General features: G+C 54.1%; 1 protein-coding gene across 2 annotated transcripts in view; it reads left to right on the plus strand.

Annotated features, from left to right (window-relative positions):
* The first annotated feature begins 3,120 nt into the window (after window positions 1–3,120).
* The window catches only part of DSCAML1 (DS cell adhesion molecule like 1), a 339,830-nt gene continuing 325,742 nt past the window's right edge, over window positions 3,121–17,208 (plus strand). The window contains exon 1 of one of the 2 annotated variants that reach the window (XM_036104458.2): window positions 3,121–3,298. In XM_036104458.2, the coding sequence (XP_035960351.2) occupies window positions 3,253–3,298 (46 nt within the window). In that variant the 5' untranslated portion in view covers window positions 3,121–3,252. Of the gene's footprint in view, window positions 3,299–4,051; window positions 4,167–17,208 lie in introns of those variants that run through there. The other variant, XM_078058936.1, reaches the window with a different exon arrangement.

The raw sequence follows: 17,208 nt of genomic DNA on the forward strand, positions 1-17,208 counted from the left end.
GGAACTGTGGCTTGGCATAGGTAATTTCCCCAGGGGTGCCCAGCTAGTAAATGCCCGAGTTGGGCTGGAAACTCAGCTCTGACTCCAAAGCCACACTCTGAACCATGACATTATAAAGGCTCCTTGCGCTAGAGAGCATCACTGAGTCTGCCCTCCCTACCTGCCCACCCCCTATTCCCACATCCATGCCTCCTTTTCAGGGGACAGCCAGACTGTAGTCACTGGCACGATGAAGGACCTCCTCCTGCAGGTAACACTTGGCCCTCTCCGCACAGTGTTGTGGTCCCTTAAAGGCTGGCAGGTGTAACCAGCATAGAAGAGAAGTCCAGGTTACAGGACGTACTTCAGGTAAATGGAGAAAGGAGGATGCCCTTCTCTGTTTCCAGCATGTGGGGCATAAGCAGCTCTGGTAAAGCCCTGGGCCCACTGGGGACCTGTCCCCTTCCAGCAGATGGCAGCCCCTTTCATCCTGTCTGATTGAGCAGGTTATTTTAGGCATGGTCTGGCCAGGTGCTCTGGGTCAATAGGCTTAGTTTTAAATAACTGGATTCTTCTCAGCGACTGTCTCCTTTAGAAGGGAAGGGACATGACGGAAGAATGAGCCCAGCAGGCTGGGGGCAGCGAGGGAAGGGAGCTAAGCCAGAAGAGTGGGGACATCTGGGCTCTGTCACTGCCTGCATGACCTCAGGCAGCTCCATGGCTCCCCAGCTCTGGGCCTCAGTTGCCTCTTCTGTAGGGCAGTGGGTTGGGCTGGGTCATCGCAAACACCTGTTGCAGTCTACCCCACGTCTCTGTTCTCTGCCTCTGTTTACAGAGGGTGAAATCCCCCATGAAAAAGCATCCACTTCAGAGGGGTGATGTAGCAGCATGAGGCTGAGCACCAGGGAGACGTCTGCTCCCGAGTCAGGAGACGTGGGTTCGAGGGTCACTTGTGATACAAACTGGGTGACCTTGAACAAGCTAAGCTTCAATTTTCTCACCTGTTTCCCAAGGGGCCGATAAAGCTTCAAAGGATAGTGTGAAGTAGATGCATAGTAATTACAGGTGAGAGTCCTTTAAATTCTTAAAGCACACAACAGAAAAAGTGAATGTACCTGGCAATTCCTCCAAAAGTTAAAAAAAACAATGACCAGGGGCACCTGGGTGGCTCAGTTGGTTAAGCCTTTGCCTTCGGCTCGGGTCATGATTGTAGGATCCTAGGATTGAGCCCCACATTGGGGTCCCTGCTCAGTGGAGTGACTGCTTCTCCCTCTCTTGTTCCCCCTGCTTGTGCTCTCTCTCTCTAATAGATAAATAAAATCTTAAAAAAAAAAACAAAAACAATGACCATATGATCCAGGCATTCCACTATCAGGTATAAACCCAGAAGAGCTGAAAGCAGGGTCTTAAAGAGATATTTGTACACCCATGTCCACTGCAGCATTATTCACCATAGCCAAAAGGTGGAAACAACCCAAGGGTCCATTGAAAAATAAATAATACAGAATGTGGTCTAGGCATGCAATGGAATATTATTCAGCCAAGAAAAGGAAGGTAAGCACAGGCTACAACATGGATGAACCCTGAAGACAACATGCTAAGTGAAATAAGCCAGACACAGAAGGGCAAATATTGTATGATCCCACTTATATGAGGTACCTAAAAGGGGCAAATTCAGAGACAGAAAATTAGTGATTGCCGTGGGTTGCGGGGAGGAGAGAATGGGGACTTGTTGTTTAGTGGATACAGAGTTTCTGTTTGGATAATGAAAAAGTTCTGGAAAGGGATAGTGGTGATGGTTGTACAACATGGTGAAGGTACCCAATGCCATTGAACCGTATACTCAAAAAATGATTAAAATGGTAAATTTGTTATTTATATTTTAACATTAAGAAAAGCAAAGGCAGACTTTAAATAAAAATTTTAGTTAAGAGGTCTGGAGATATCTTGGCAAAACCTGGGAATGAGGAGTCCCACTTCTTCGGTCTGAACTTAGGTAAGACATTTTGAGGAAATAAATTTTCTTCCTCTATCAAATGGAGCTAACAGCGGCCTCTCTACCTCCCTCGCTCCCTCATGTTCCCCCTGTCCCCGCACACCTCAGAGGAACGGGTCAAAGCGTGCCAAGCCAAGTGGCCAGGGCAGTTGAGGTGGCCTCCGTTATCCTTCAGGAGAGGAGGTCCAGCCCTGACTCTTATTCCATTCTCAGGGCTACTGTGGACCCCTTCTCTGGATCCTGTGTGGGCCCTTATTCTGGAAATACCAACATAAGGAGAGCTTTTTAACCATAGCAACCTTGTCCCAGCAGACCTGACTGCCGTGCCTTTGTCCCCAGGGCCAAACTCGGTGCCTGGCATACGGCAGGTCCTCAGCATTCATTTTGTAACTGAGATGCCCTCACTCGAGCTCTGTTCAATTCCATGCCAACTTTATGCAGATTGGTATAAGGAATAAACCAATTTCTGCCTGGTGAGAAAGCTGTGGGGGTGGGGTAGGTGAAGATAAAGGAGGTAGACCCACGAGGTAGAGCAGACATTAAACTATTTATCCTAAATAAGTGTTTAAATCAGCACAACGTGCCAAGTGCTGAAGACAATTCGGCCGGGAAGTGGGGGTGGCTGGACTCAGCGGAGGCTCCCCAGGAGGCAGGCTAGCAGAACTAGGGGGGTTGGAAGGGCATGCAGCTTTGAGCTTTGGGGTGGGGAGTAGCTCCGGGGGCCACCAAAGGCTCTTAGTCTGGGTTTTATTCCGAGCGTCCAGGGGTAAACTGAGTCAGAAAGAGGCAGGAAGCATTGGCCCCAGGTGACCGAGCCAGCCGGGAGACACAGGGCCTCCTTGGCCCGAGCATGGCGGGCTCTTGGCACACGTATGACACATGTCTGTGTGCGACCACAGGCTCCGAGCCGGCGGGTGGCAGGGGCCCCCATCTTTTCGGACGGCGAATCCGGGCGAGGGCCGGATGGTCCCGACCCCCGGCCCAGTCCCTGGGCTCGTGGGGCTGGGGGCCGGCCGGGCTCCGGGCTCGCGCTGGCGCTCACCACCCGGGGTGCCGCGGGGGGGCGGGGAGAGCGGCCGCCTAGCCCAGCCCCGCGGATGACAGGAGCCGGGGAGCCGAGGAGGGAGGAGCCGCCGCCGCCGCCGAGCGCTGGGCTGAGGAGCAGAAAGAGCGGGGCGCGGAGTGCGGGCGGCTGGGAGCGCGCTGAGCGGGGGAGAGGCGCTGCCGCACGGCCGGCCACAGGACCACCTCCCCGGAGAATAGGGCCTCTTTATGGCATGTGGCTGGTAACTTTCCTCCTGCTCCTGGACTCTTTACACAAAGGTGAGACCCGCGCGGGCGGCGGGGCGGCGGAGGCGGCGGGGCCGGGGTGCGCGCGGGTGGCGGCGAGGCGGGGTGCCCTGCGGGCTCCAGGTGCCCGGGGGGACCGACCTCGGCGTCTGGCCCCGGGTGGGGCGCAGCGGGGGCGGGGCGGGCACTCGGAGGGAGGTCAGGTGAGAGTGTGCCCTGGACCGCTCGGCCGGTCCCCCGCGCCTGCCGTTTTGGGGCGCGCCCGCAGGGGTGGTGGTGGAGGAAGCCCTGGGCTCTCCGCCCCCGGCCGGGCCGTAGCTCTGCCCCGGACCCCTCCCCCAGCCCCTTGCCCGCTTCCTGCGGCTTGGTGGCGCTGGGACCCCGGGGTGCCCTCCGAGTGGAGGGCTCCTCGGGCCGTGACTCGTCTCCCGGGAGTCCTCGCATATTCGGGCCTCGGACTCCGCCGCTTACTCCTCCTCCGCCGCCCTGCGCCCCTCCGCCGCCTCGGACCCCCCGCGCAGCACCGCATGGCGCTCATCCGCGCCTTGGCTGGATGCAGGGCGGGGAGGGCAGGGGGTTCCGAGAGCTGGGGTCCCTCGAATGGCAAGTTTGTTCTCCAGACCCAGAGGTCGCCTTCTCCCCAGCCCCGCCTCACCCCCCCCGCCCCCCCGCCCCCGGCACTCGCCCCGGCTTCGCTGCGCCGCCCGGGCCACCTCGGGCAGCGCGCCCCAAGGTGCGAGACTCTCCGCTTCCGCGCCGGGTCAGCTGGACATGGGGACAGTCTTCAGTTTGTGGGGGGAGGCGTGTCGCTTTCCCCGGAGAGAAGGCGTTGCTAGGGGTGGGCCCAGGTGTCCGGCATGTCCAGACCTGCTGCTGGGGCGCTGCGCACCTGATCCTCGAGGTAGCCGGGACTGGGGGTTGGAGGGGGGCAGACATTTCCGACCAGAGTCACCTGGGCACTGAGTCGGGACCAGGCTGTCGCTGGCGTTAGGGCTTCTAGGCTATCGCAGAGGACGTGCCCCGGGGCGCGCAGATGGCGGGAGATGAGGCGGCCGAACTCCGCGCCCTTGCGCAGCGGAGCACACACGCTCGTACCAGCTCAGCTTTACCTGTTCAGTCCTCTAACTTTTCTCCTTCGCGCCCTGGGGGCGACTTCTCCCCACCCCCCCCCTTGCCCCGCGGGTGGCCCAGGCCGAGCCGCAGCTCTTGACCCCTAGGCGATGGGGGAAGGGCAATCCATAGGAGGGTTGGCGCTCGGGGAGGGGTCTAGTTTTTCCATGCCGATGCCCCCAGGGGTCTGGAGTCTGCAACCTGCCGGAGCGGACTGCAGTATCTCCCGGCTTGGGGGCGGGGGTGGGGTGGGGAGGGTGACCCTTATTTTATTTGTAAATACCGCCTGGGTAAGGCCAGACTGAAGGCCAACATACTGCTGGGGTTTGCCTAGAGATCAGGGTGCGGGGCGAGAGGTGGCCTCTGAATCGTGGACTAAGTAGTTGAGTTTCTCAGACCCAATGGGGCCCACTGGGTGACACGCCAAGGCTGGTCTAGGTTGGTTAACCCCTTGTCCCCTGCACAGCACCCTCTCCTCCCACTTTAGCGGAGCAAGAAGCCTGTCTCCTGTTCAAACCCCCCACCCCCCCTCCCCACACCCCAGGCTCCCTCTCCCCAGGCTCTTCCTGCCTCCCTCCGCCCCCACAGGCTGGCTCGGCTTGCAGCTTTAATTACATTAATATTAAAAATACATAAGGTGAGGAGCGGCAGCTTTCTCTCTCGCTAGTTCTCTCTCTGCCCCCCACCCCCTTTCCATTTTGTCAGGCGAGAAAGCACAGGCCGGAGCTTCTGCACACTCTTACCCAGCTTTGTCCTCGGCCCTGCGCTCCCCACAGTCCCCCACTTCTTCCAGAGTAGCCCATTCCCCAGGAGTGGCTGTCCCTTAGCAAATACCTGAAGGACGCAGCCCTCCCCCCTTCCAGAAGCTGGGCATTAATAAATGAAGCCCAAGCTATTTGATAGGGAGGAAGCAGATGGGGGTGGGGGGGGGACCGGTGGAGAAAGGCCCAGAAGGCGACAGGACAGCATGAGGGGCAAAACCCTTTCCAACTTGAGAAGGAAGTTGCCACTGGCCTTGGGCCTGTGGGTAGGTTGGAGGTGGCAGGTGAGGTGGCACCTCGGTGGCCTTTTGGTCGGCAGAGGCTTCACGACCCTGCCATTCAGAGGCTCCAGCATCTGTGTTGGATGCCAGGGCAATTCGCCAGGCAGGCCTTTCTTCCCCTTCGTGCCTAATTGGGTCTTAGGTGCCAGGCTGGTCCCTGGGGCCTGTTCTGCTTGGGGTGGCACGGTGGTGGGGGCTGACAGAGGCGGCTGGGGCAAGATGTGACGCGGGAAGTGGGGGGGGGATGATGGGGCTGGGTGCATTTTCTCTCTCGTTGCTAGTCACCCCCACGGCACCAAGGAAAATGTAAATGTGAATGTTCAAGCCTGTTACAGAAAACAATATCCTCCTGCAATAATTTGTACGTCCATCTGTGAGGAGCGGGAGGAGGCAGAGAGAGAGAAGAAAACAAGATGGGATAGAGCGTCCTCTGGATGGAATTAAGCAGTTATTGAATGTGTTTTAAGCTTCTGTTATTTCCATTCCTCTCGAAATACCTTTTTTTTGATGAAGCCGGAGATCAGACCGATTCCCCAGAACTGAACTGGGAAGGTGTTTTAATAATCGGTTATCGAGTCTCCAATAACTGCCTTATTATTGCCCAAACAAATCCAGGTTCGGGCGGCCAGATGAACCCCGGCGAGGCTCTCTCCGTTGTTATATCCAGCGGGCCAGCATCTGTGTTGCCCTGCATTTGCATTTTTACTGTGTAAAAGAACAAGCTTCCCCGGCACTAAAATTCCTGTTTTCTAAAAGCCAAAATAATGGGTTGCATTGATTTTTTTCATTTCCCACCCCAGCCTCTCGGATGGGGACTCACGGTTCTTCTCTCTTGAGAAGACCGAATTAAAAGACTTCGTCAAGCCATTAAGAAAATCTCTAACACTCTGTTTGGTGTCTAATTAGAAGTGGGGCAGGGGAGACGCTGGCGGAAGGTGTTTTGAAAATCTTGAAATGGCAGACACAACTTCGGGGAAGCAGGTGAAGGACCGGTGAGCCTGGGGAAGGGGTAGGTGGGGAGAGAGGCCCCAGTTGCTAGAATAACGTGGGGGAGAATGGAATTGCCATCATGCCCGACAAACCTTTCAGATGTTTCTTATTTCTGGGCATCAAAGTCAGCTGCCTTTAATATATCTCTGCAGCAGAAAGGGGAGCTCAATTAGAAACAAAAAGCAAGTAAGCAGTTGACCTAAAGGCAGCGCTTAAGTTGAGCAGATCCCAGGAGACTGGCTGGAGAGGCTTGTTTCTCTTAAATTGAGGAACAGGGAAGGAGGTGGGCAAGCGAACGGGCGTTTGGCCCAGCAGTGCTTTGCTAAACAAGCAAGCCCCCAAACAGGCCGACTGGGAGCCCAAGACAGCAGGTGGGAGTCTACCCGAGAGCACCTCTTGGACTGTTCACTTTTGACAGAGGGGTGCAGACCTCAAACCCCGTTTGCCATCTCCATGTCTTCAGGAACTCCACGCCTGTCACTTGCTCGGTCCCCTACTCAGCCTGGTGAAGGTGGATTTTATTTGTGGATGAATTGAAGGGGAGGGTGGGTGTTCAGAGAGCGTTTTTTTCAGGGGTAGGGATACCAGGCTGAGAGATTCTTCCCTCCCACATGATCTTGGAAGAGGTGTTTCTTGGAGACATTTGAAGCAGTCAAGAGGAGGAGCCCCCCAGGTCCCAAAGTGCTTTCTCAGCCCTGACCCCGGGAAATCTAGCCGGGACCCAGGTGCCTGAATGGGGTGAGCAATTGTCAGCAGAGATGGCAGGGTGCCAGGAACCCAAGGGCAGGCCCTAGATTTGCATGTGATTTGCATACAGATTTGCATGCTGACCTAGCCAGGCCAAGAGCCTGGCCCTCTCTGTATGAGTAGCCTCTTGATTTGCGTGGCAGGGGGGTGGAGCGGGAGTGGGAAGAACTCTGGTGTTTTTGGTAGTGCTTCTCTGTCGCCTCTGAGTTTGAGGCCTACAGGGGCTCGGCGCTGAGCTCACCTGGTAAGGCAGCCCTGGAGCTTGCTTTTGGGGTAAGATGAGCGGGGATGGGCAGAGACACCCTAAGGCAGACCAGCTTGGGGTGTGGGTTGTCCCTCTTGTGCTGCAGGAAGAAGCGGGTTGAGGAGTGGGGGCACGCCTGCTGTGGGAATCCAGGGCCAGCCCCAGACTTCCGGAGAGTGTGTCCTCAGGATGGAGGAAGCTGGGCGCTTAGGGCTGTGGTCAGTAGTGGGAGAAGCAGCAACTGATGGGAAGAGGTGTGATGGAAGGTTTGTGGACTTCCAGCTTTGGAGGGGGTTGAGGTCCCTGAGAGAGGAGGGAAGGGCCCTTGGGCTGCTTATTCTAACATTGCTAAGGCAGCTTCAGCGGGAAGGCGGGCGCAGGGGGGCGGGTCACGGAGGGAAGTTCTGGAGTACTTCTCTAGGAGCAAACATTCAGGGCAGCTGGAGTGCTCCTTCCCAGGGAGCCAGCTGGGACGCCTGCAGTGGGAATGTGGCTTCGGGAATGGTTTTGTCTGCATTTCCGGGGCAGGAGCAAATCCTGCCCTGGCAGGTGCGGCTCCAAGGCCTCCCAGAGTTGTTTTTTTTTTTTTTTTTTTTTCTGCATATCTAATGATATGGGAGGGCCCTGGCATTGGGTAGAGCCTGGGGTTGGGCTGGAGGTAGAGAAGGGAGGGCCAGCAGGCAGAGCTTCGAGTCCCTCCATCCCCAATTCTTTTGATCAGAGCCTTTCATATGCTGGGGTTGTAAAGAAAAATAAAAAAGATTGCAACTCACTGGTGTGGTGGAAATTTGGAGTCAGAGCAAACCCTTCATTCATATCCCGGCTCTGCACTTACTAGATACGTGACTTTGGGTCTCTCTGAGCCTTTCTCCAGCTATTAATTGGGGTTAAAGGCGATAATACACATAAAGTAGCCAGAATGTAGTTGGTACTCAATAAATGCTAGACCTCTTCTTTTTTCCTGCACTGCTCCTGCTCCCATCTTCCTCCCTCTGCCCGTACCTCTGAATGGATCAGCAGGTCCTGTCCTGAGTAGTTGAATCAATCAGCTGCAGTTTTGGCCAAGCCAAGTGGCTCAGACTTGTAGCAGTAAGACTGTGTGGTGGCTGGGGCAGGGGACATCACTGCTTCCTTCTGTCACCTAGCCTGGTAGCCTGCAGGACCCATCCTCAGCGAGACAGCTGAGGCCATGCAGGCATCTGGGTGTCCCTGGGGAACCCAACACACTCCCTTTCCCCAACCAAAGCTAAACCACCAGTGGAAAAGAGATGAGGGCAGAGGTTGGCTCTGGACTTGGATTTGAGGGTGAGGCAAAGGCTAGTCGCGCACCTGCCAAAGGAAGGCCGGGCTTGGTTGTTAAATCTCTACTATGGTTGGACAGAGTAAGAACTATCTTAGATTTAATGCCATAGCACCTATATAAATGGGTTCCACAGGGTCAGCCCCCATGCCTTGTAGCTGGATAGATTTCTGTGTCTCTCCCTGCTGGGATGAGCCTCGCTGTTTTGCAGGTAGTTTTGTGTATAGAGAACACCCCTGATAGCCCATGACCTTGGGGGTCCCTGGACCACTTCTCCCTTTATGACCCAGTCAGCCACAGGGAAGCAGCATAGGATCCAGAGGTCAAGTGCCGCCCATGGCAGGTTGTGACCTGTGGGTCCACGAGTGCAGGAGTGGCTGGGGGCCCTGTTTAACAGATGTTGGTCCAGTGCCGCTTTCGCGTGAACATCATTCGCCTCGGGTACCACCCCTGCCATCCAGCTGCTGCTCCCGTCATCCGTGCAGCCCCATCTCCCCGCGCCCTTGCTCTCCCTGATGCTCGCAATGACAGTTTCCAAGGTCACCACCATCTTCATTGAGAACAGAGTTATTCAAATGCTGGTTGCATATCCATTACGCTGTGTGTGTGTTGGAAAGAACATCGTGGACCTAGATGACAAAGCTCAGCCTAATTTAGGCAAGTTACCTAATAGTTCCTACACCTCTACTTCATCATCTGTAAAATGGGGGAAATAACGGTGCCCTGACTGTCCCACGGGGCACCTGTTATTACGTGTGTGCAAGACGGAGGAGGGGTCTGTCATTGTATATCATGTGACAACGCTTTGTAAACCAAACAGGGCAACCTATAAACACACACATGTAAAAACCACAGTAAAACCACGTTTAGCCTTATAAATCCTTTGCTGAAATGTGGGGTATAATTACGGTCACTTCATCATACAGGAACAATGAAGGTCTCCCAGCTGTGTGTGGCTGTCTCCCTGCTCCTTGGGCCCCCCACATATGGAGCATTTTCCTAGCAACATGGGGAACAGCAGACAAGGCAAAGCCAGGCAGGCAATCGTCCTCTTGGCAGTTGCCCCTGTGGCCCCAGGGTCCAGTGGGGGTGGGAAGCGCCTACCTCGGCTCCCTCCCCAGGTCCTCAGATGCGGGTTTATTCCATAGTCCTCTGGACACACGTCTGCAAGGGTGATTCTCATGCTGGGAATCCACAGTCCTTTGTGGGAAGAGCAGTAGGCATAGAGTCCTACCTTGTGTGACCTCATTTGAGGTGACAGCCAGTACCGGAATAGGCCCTGAGAACGTGGCTGAGTCAGGGTTATGGCCACCTTGCTTCTGGGATGGCCTCCCAGAGCCATGGGGTCTAAGGGTCTCAGGTCTCAGGACCTGCTTTGGGGGTGTGAGCGAGAGATCCGATGACTGCCACGGGCAAAAGTCCTCCAGGTTGGAAGGCACCTTTGAGGATAAGAACCCATCCCCTAATCAGATGCCTGACGCCCTGTGCAGCTTTCCCTCAGGAGGCTTTTCTTCCTCCGCTCCAGCCCCTCCGGCCGCAGCAAACCCCTTCCTCTGAAGGCAGCCCATTCTGGCCACACAGTTCTGACTATTACAGAGCTCATCCTCGGAATCCGCCAAGACGTCTGGCTCTTGGGCCTTCTGTTCACTGGCCCTGGTTCTGCCTTTTAGGCCCCAGAGAGGCAGGTGAAGCCCTCTTCCACTTGACAATGCTCTGGCCATCTGCAGACAGATGTCTGCCCTCCAGAGGCCGCGCCCGCAGGCATCCAGCACCCCTGGTTGCTCTACCCCTCCCCCATCAACGTCTTGTCCTTTCTCCACGAGGCCCCCCCCCCCCCATTCCTCCGTTGCTGGGCTCTACAGGTCGGGTGGCCAGAATTGAAAGAGCAGTAGAGACAGGGGTCTGCTCCCAGTTGGGACTGGCGAGCTGTGTACCTGGGGTGAATTACTCTGCCCCTCTGGGCCTCAGGCTCCCCATCTGTAAATGAAGGAGATTGGACAAAATAATCTCTTAAATCCCTCAAGCGTTAACCATCTAAATCTAGGACTCTCTAGGGACAACTGTGCTGTCTGAGCCAACTCCCTAGAAAGACCTTCTGGCCATAAGGGGCCGTCCCTTCCCAGGACCTGTCTACCAGGGGCTGGGAGATTAACGAGTCTGTTCGACTGTCAGCTGTTGGCTCATAACTCCTGGAGCCGGTGGTGAGGGGCCTTGTAGGTGGAAGGATGACTGATCTTTACTGGGTCTTACAGGTTTCTGGTTGCCAGTTATAGGAACTATGTTTGTGCTGAGAATCTTTAAAAACAAAACCAAAAAAGCCTCTGTTTCTGATGGGGAGGTAAAGGCCTCGGGCGTTTGGAACAGAGCTACTCATCAGGATAGGACAGCTTCCCTAGGGAAATTTGCCGATGGAGACTTTCTGGTCATCTCCAGGACCAGGGTAGGGGCTGCTGACATTTAGTTGTGGGGGTGGGAGGGTGTCCTAGGGATGAAATGTTGAAAGCCCGGGACAGTCCCAAGTACATAAGAAACGTCATACCCCAAATTGGTCTCCTGCATCAGAAACCCCGCTCATGGTGTGTTCACACGCTGGAGACCGTCTGAGTCTAGAATGTGATGTGCCCATTGAGAAATGCAGCCACGGTTAGCTGTGTGAACAAACCTAGGAGATTACTTGACCTAACATCCTGCTTTCTTTTTCTTTCTTTCTTTCCTTTTTTTCTTTTTTAGTTTCAGAGGTAGAATTTAGTGATTCCTCAGTTGCATATAACACCTGGTGCGCATTCCACCAACTAACATCCTGTTTTGTTATCTGTAAAATGGGGTCTTGTGCAGGAGCTACATGAGAGGTGGTTGTAGGGGTTAAATGAACCGTAACGCAAGGCAAGGGCTGCTCACGGTGCCTCCTGGCACAAGATAGATGCAAAAAGAAATGGTGATGGTGGCGATAAGTGGTAGAGCAGGTGTGCTAGGTTTGGGGGGAAGCATGGAACTTGGTCTGGGCTGCTCCATCTTGTCCTGGGGCAAGTACCAACTCAGATTGCCTGCAGATGCTCTGACCCTGTCTGGGGAGGCTTGCCCCTCTCCTCCCTAGGGTCTAGACTCGGAATGTCTCAAAGCTGCCAACACACAAGGTGCAGGTTTTCTGATGAAGGAGCCAGACCCTGTCTCGTGGGTCTTGACCCGGGTTTTGGACGAACAGGGTGATTGAGCTGAGGTCCCACTGGTGGATCTCCTCTGGACCCAGTTTTTCCAACTGTGGAATACGAACAGAGTGAGGGCAGATAATATATCTTGTGTGAAAGCCTTTGTGTGCAAATGCGGCGCGGTAATGAACCTGGGAAATTAACCCAAGAAACTCACCAGGCCAGATCGGCATTAAAAAAAAAAACTCTGCGTGAGGCCTGGGGGCAGCAGCATGTGGCTCTTGCAATGCTTTGTTGCTATTGATCACACCACTATTATTTTATTAACTCTATCACCAAATTAAGTTAATTAACGTGGTGCTAAGGCCCTGTCAGCCAAGCCCATGAAAACTGGCTGCTGTTGGAAAAGGTGATACCGAAGTCTGGTGTGGCAAATCTACTTTTCTCTAGGGAGTGTTACTCTGACTTGTAGGCAGAGGACCACATGCATCAGAAATAGTTTCTCCCGTGGTGAACCTGTTAGGTAAGGTTCTGCATTTTTAACCAGCCCTCCAGCTGATTATACGTCATAACATCCGAGAACTGTCTTAAGTAATAGTTGTTGCTAGTGCTGTAGTGAGTACTTGTGGTGGGATATTTACTCCCACCGTTCGCCTGTTAAGATAATACTCATAACAATAGCAACAGATACTTATGTGCTGCCAGGCACTCAGAGATACCAGAAACTGTCCTTTACATCAACGCATCCAGCCTAACAACCCTTGAGGTCACCCCATTTGATGGATGGGGAAACTAAGGCACACAGAGGTGAGGTTATCTTGCCTGAGGCCACGTTGCTTGTAAGTGGCAGAGCAAGGATTCAAACCTGGGGAGCCTGGCTCCAGAGTCTGGGCCTTGAACCACTGTGCGAAGTGCCCAGTGCCGTGCGAGGCCCAGGGGAGAGAGTGGTGACAGGGACAGGGAGCTCACAGCCCTGCAAGGGAGGCCTACCTACTCCTCCTGCCCTTGTGGCCCTGGGGACCCACTTGCTGTACCCAGGCATGGACACCCCTTGCCGGCTCTTGCCCGTCTCTGGGGTGCGGGTTGCAGGTCCAGCCCTGACAGATGCACCTGGTTGAAAAGTCCAGGGAATGAGATGAGTAAATATTGTAAAGGAAGAGAACAAAATGACTCACTTCTCCCAGTGGAGGTGGCGAGGTGTTAATATTTCAGTCCCCTTGGGTTGTCATTTATGGTGAGTGACATGGGGACAATTCGGCGGACACCTGGGAGGAAGCCTCAGCGGGCCAGACACCCCCAGCCCAGCCCAGGCCGGCGGGGTGGGGGCCCACGAGTGTCAAATCCGCGGGGTGTCAAGTTTCCTTCGCCAAACTAATCCTGATGGCCAGACGGCTGGTGGGCCAGCGCTGGAGTGGATGTGATGGATATTTAGGTTTCAGTGGTGACCCTGGGGGCAGCCCAAATGCCTGGGGGCGATTTCTGGTTTAAAAATATTGCGCTGCTATTTCTACGCTTCTAATCTCCCAGCGATTTGGAGCCTGTTTTCTGAAACACGGCATCGGGGTGGTGTTCCACGTTAAACGGCAGAGAAGATTAAATGGGTTTAAGTCTGGGCGTCTGTCACATCACATCCAAGCCCATAACTTCCATTTTCTATTAAAAATCCATTTCTCCCTTTGACCAGAAGAAGCTTTGCTGTTGATCTGAATGTCTCCCTCTTTATTTATGAAGTATTTCCCCTCCTCTCGTTTTCTCTGTAAATATGCCTGCTTCTGTCTGCAGAGAATAAAGAGCTGGGGCTGGGGGCGGCGGTGGGGTGGGGGGAGCAGCTGAGATTTGAGGGGGAAGTAGGAGTTTCCTGCATGAGGATGTGGTTTCCAAACTGGGACTGGTTTCCAGAGAAGCGAGGTGGGGGGCGCGCCTCCTAAGGCCCCAAACTTTGAACTCTCCAACATTGAGACAGAAAACACTTGGGCTTGGGACCAGACAGACCTTGACCAAATATTGGCTCTGCTCCTTCTAGCTGTACAATCTCCCTGTGAGCCTCTTTTTCTTTACTGGTAAAATGAGACTAACAGGACCACCTTGGACCTTTGTGTGAGGATTAAATGAGAGAATGTCCTAGAAGCACACAAGCAAGCCCGGTGCCAGGCACGCAGCAGGTGCTCAGTCAATGTGAGTCTCCTGTCTTTTGGGAACTTGCACCATTAGCTAAGCCACTAAGCCTTCAGGGAAATAAGTGTAAGGTCAAAATGCAGTTAGGCATGGGGCTACAAGGACTTGCATGAACTCAGTTGCTGAGCCTACAAACCCCCCCCCCCATTGCCTTCCACCACAGAGGGGGCCCACATGCCAATCCGGCTGTTTCTGCCTCTTCTCCCCAAGCCCAGCCAGTGCTCTCACCTGGAAGGTTTCTGTGGGGTCCCCCAAACATGCTGTCCCCTGGCTGCCACAGAGGCATTGTTCAGGCTGGCCTCTCTGTGGGAGTGCCTTCATTTAGATCTTTCTTCCAGGCTCAGCTGGAGCCCCCATCCCCAAAGCTGTCTCCTAGCTGCTGAGTAACTTACATGTCCCCTCAAGGGGCTCTCCTCAGAACTGGTACTTCCCATGCACACTGCCCAGGGCTCTGGGTTAACCCTTTCCTGTTCTCCATCTCCTTTACAAGCTCCTGGAAGGTGGTGTCTCCCTCCCATGGCTGTGGTTCTGCTGAGCATGTGGCTGGGGCTTAGTAAATATCTCCTGAAAGAACAGGTCTTTCCTGGTCCCCGGGGTTAGAAGGGACCTGGGGAAGGTGAGCCTGGAAGAGTACCAGAGTCAGCTGAGGGGAAGGAGGGGTGGAAGAGGGTCTTGAATTCTGCAGGGCTGCAGAGTGGCCCTGTGCCCTGGTCACCCTTTGCAGTAACTGTGGGCACCCTGGACCCCTCGGAGGTCGCTGGGATGCGAATAGCAGTCCTGTCCCTCCTAGTCACACATCCTCTCTATGGGGAACCAAGTTCTTCCGCATTCTCTTTTGCCTGCTCTGCAGTCCCGGAGGGCAGGTAAGATGGTGCAGTTCCTCTCTTTTGTGAATGAGGACATCGAGGCTCAGAAAGGCTAGTGGTTTGCCTGAGGTCACACAGCAGGTCCGGGGTGAGCTCCAGGAGGGAAAGCAGTTCATCCGACTCCTACCAGGGCTCTGTCTATTGTACCACACTTCTGTGCTCCTCTTAGAGCTTGCTGAGGCTTTGTCCCTGCTCTGAAGATTTGAACAGGGGCCTGAGAAGGAGGGAACCCCTCCCCTGATAGAGGCCATGCCAGACTCCATGAGGTTGGAGTGAGGCCCTTGCTACTCCCCGTTTTATGGCTGGGTGACTGAACATACCCATGGCTGCTGTGGCCACTCCCTGGTGCTCCTTGTGCCAACCTTCATCTTGGCGTGAGGCAGAGATTTGAGATACTTGGTGGTCAGTGCCTCAGTTTCCCCTTTCTAGATCTGTTCACTCCTTTCTCTTGGCAGGTGGGGTGAGGCTAAATTAATGTTTATTGGAGGGCTTCTGCATTCTGGGCTGACAGGTGCCTTGTGATGGTAAAGTATGAGCACGACGTAAGTGCAAAATGCTATTGTTTTATACCTGAGGGTGATGTTTCATAATGGCAATGCACTGTCAGAGCCGTAAGCAGAAATGAATGGTGTGTCTCATCCTCCCCAGCTCCCTCAGACTCAGAAGACAGCAGCTCACATCCCGAGGTGGGAGAAATATGAGGCTACTCACCTTTTGCTATAAATCTGCTGTTTCATCAGCCCTGACAGGTGGCTGGACAATCCCAGTCAATTCATCAATTAAATCTACCCATTTGTAGTTGTTGAGAACCCCGTGTCCTTGGCTCTGGCAGGACTCAAGGCTCAGAGTGCAGGAAGGCTGCTCTCATCGCGGCTGGGGCTCCTGGTGGGAGCAGAGGAGGCCTGGGGAAAGGGGCAGTCTTGCAGGTGGGGGCGTGGCACGGATTTGGATTTCCAGCAGGGAGAGCGGGAGACTAGGACTGTGTTTGGGGTGGAGTTGAGATGGAAGGAAGGATGGGGAGAGGTGCCCAGCCTGGAAAACCAGATTTTGTGGTTTGTCTTCAGCGTGGTTCACACAATAGAGCAGCTCCATCCCTGGGCTCCAAAGTAAGGCAACGCTGGGCTCCAGTCCCAGCTCCGGCACTTACACTGTATTACTTTGGAGAAATTCGTTAACTTTGAGTCTTAATTTCCTTATCTGTGAGGTCAAAATAACATTAATACCATCCCCTAGGGAGCCATGAAGATTAAGTGAGATAATATCTATAATGGGTCTAGCTCCGAGCCTGGCCTATGGTTAACAGTGCAAACCATGGTGGCTGTTCTCATTGCTGGTGGTATTATTATTACTGAGGGCTACATCATAAATATTTTCTCACCCTGTTCTTGAGTCCGATAATTCCTGAATTCCTCTCTGTCAGGAATCTTTCTCAGCTTACCAAGTCCATTTGTCAGGCGCAGTGTAGAGTCTTTCTGTACCTTGACGGATTTTTGCCTCCCCCAATCCATAAAGCTGCCACGGAGAGGGTGTCTGATTAACTAGGTTGTCTCAGGAAGCCTCCAGAACCCCGGAGTGATGTCCCTGCTCCCAGAGGCTAAGCATTGTCTGAAATGTCGAGTTCAACAGGGGCCCTTCCCACGAGGAGTGTGTATCTATGTGTGCAGGTATTTTAATCCTCTACTTGGCCATCTAAATATGGATGTTGGTGGCCAGGTGGTGTTTGAGGAAGGTGAAAGCCCCCTTTTTATTATTGCAATGGTTACAATCATCTAATTGTATAGAAGTCAGACTCTGGGCTCAGATTGCCTGTGTCTGCGTCCCAGAGCCCTCACTCATTGGCTGCATGGTCTTGGGTAAGTTGCTTTGATCTCCCAGTGCCTTACTATCCTCATCTGTAGGCTGGGATGAGAGTAGTACCCAGCACATAGGGTTGTTGGAGTGTTAAAAGAAGTCCTATAGGTAAAGTGCTTACAACAGTGCCTGGCATGTAGAAGATGCTTCTCAAATATTTGTTGAATGAATCTCAATAAGGAAATCTCACGGAAGGTGAGCAGGCCCATGGAAGGGGAGCCTGGCAAATTTGGGTCCTAAGAGAAGCCTTCCTAAGCCTTCTTTGCTGACCTGTGCAATGCTGTGATTTCCTGATCTTAGAGAATACCCAACCACTGTGAGTTAGGCATGTTTCTGAGCTTCTGAGGTTCCCCCTCAGAAGATGGGCCCCTTTCTTGCTCCTCAGAGCAGGCTTGCTCACCCACCAACACTGGGGCTCTCACCAGGGGAGGCAGTGTGAGCAGGAGGAGGGAAAGGTGAGACCACTGCCTCC

This window comes from Halichoerus grypus, chromosome 11 (genome assembly GCF_964656455.1).
Source record: "Halichoerus grypus chromosome 11, mHalGry1.hap1.1, whole genome shotgun sequence".
NCBI lineage: Eukaryota > Metazoa > Chordata > Mammalia > Carnivora > Phocidae > Halichoerus > Halichoerus grypus.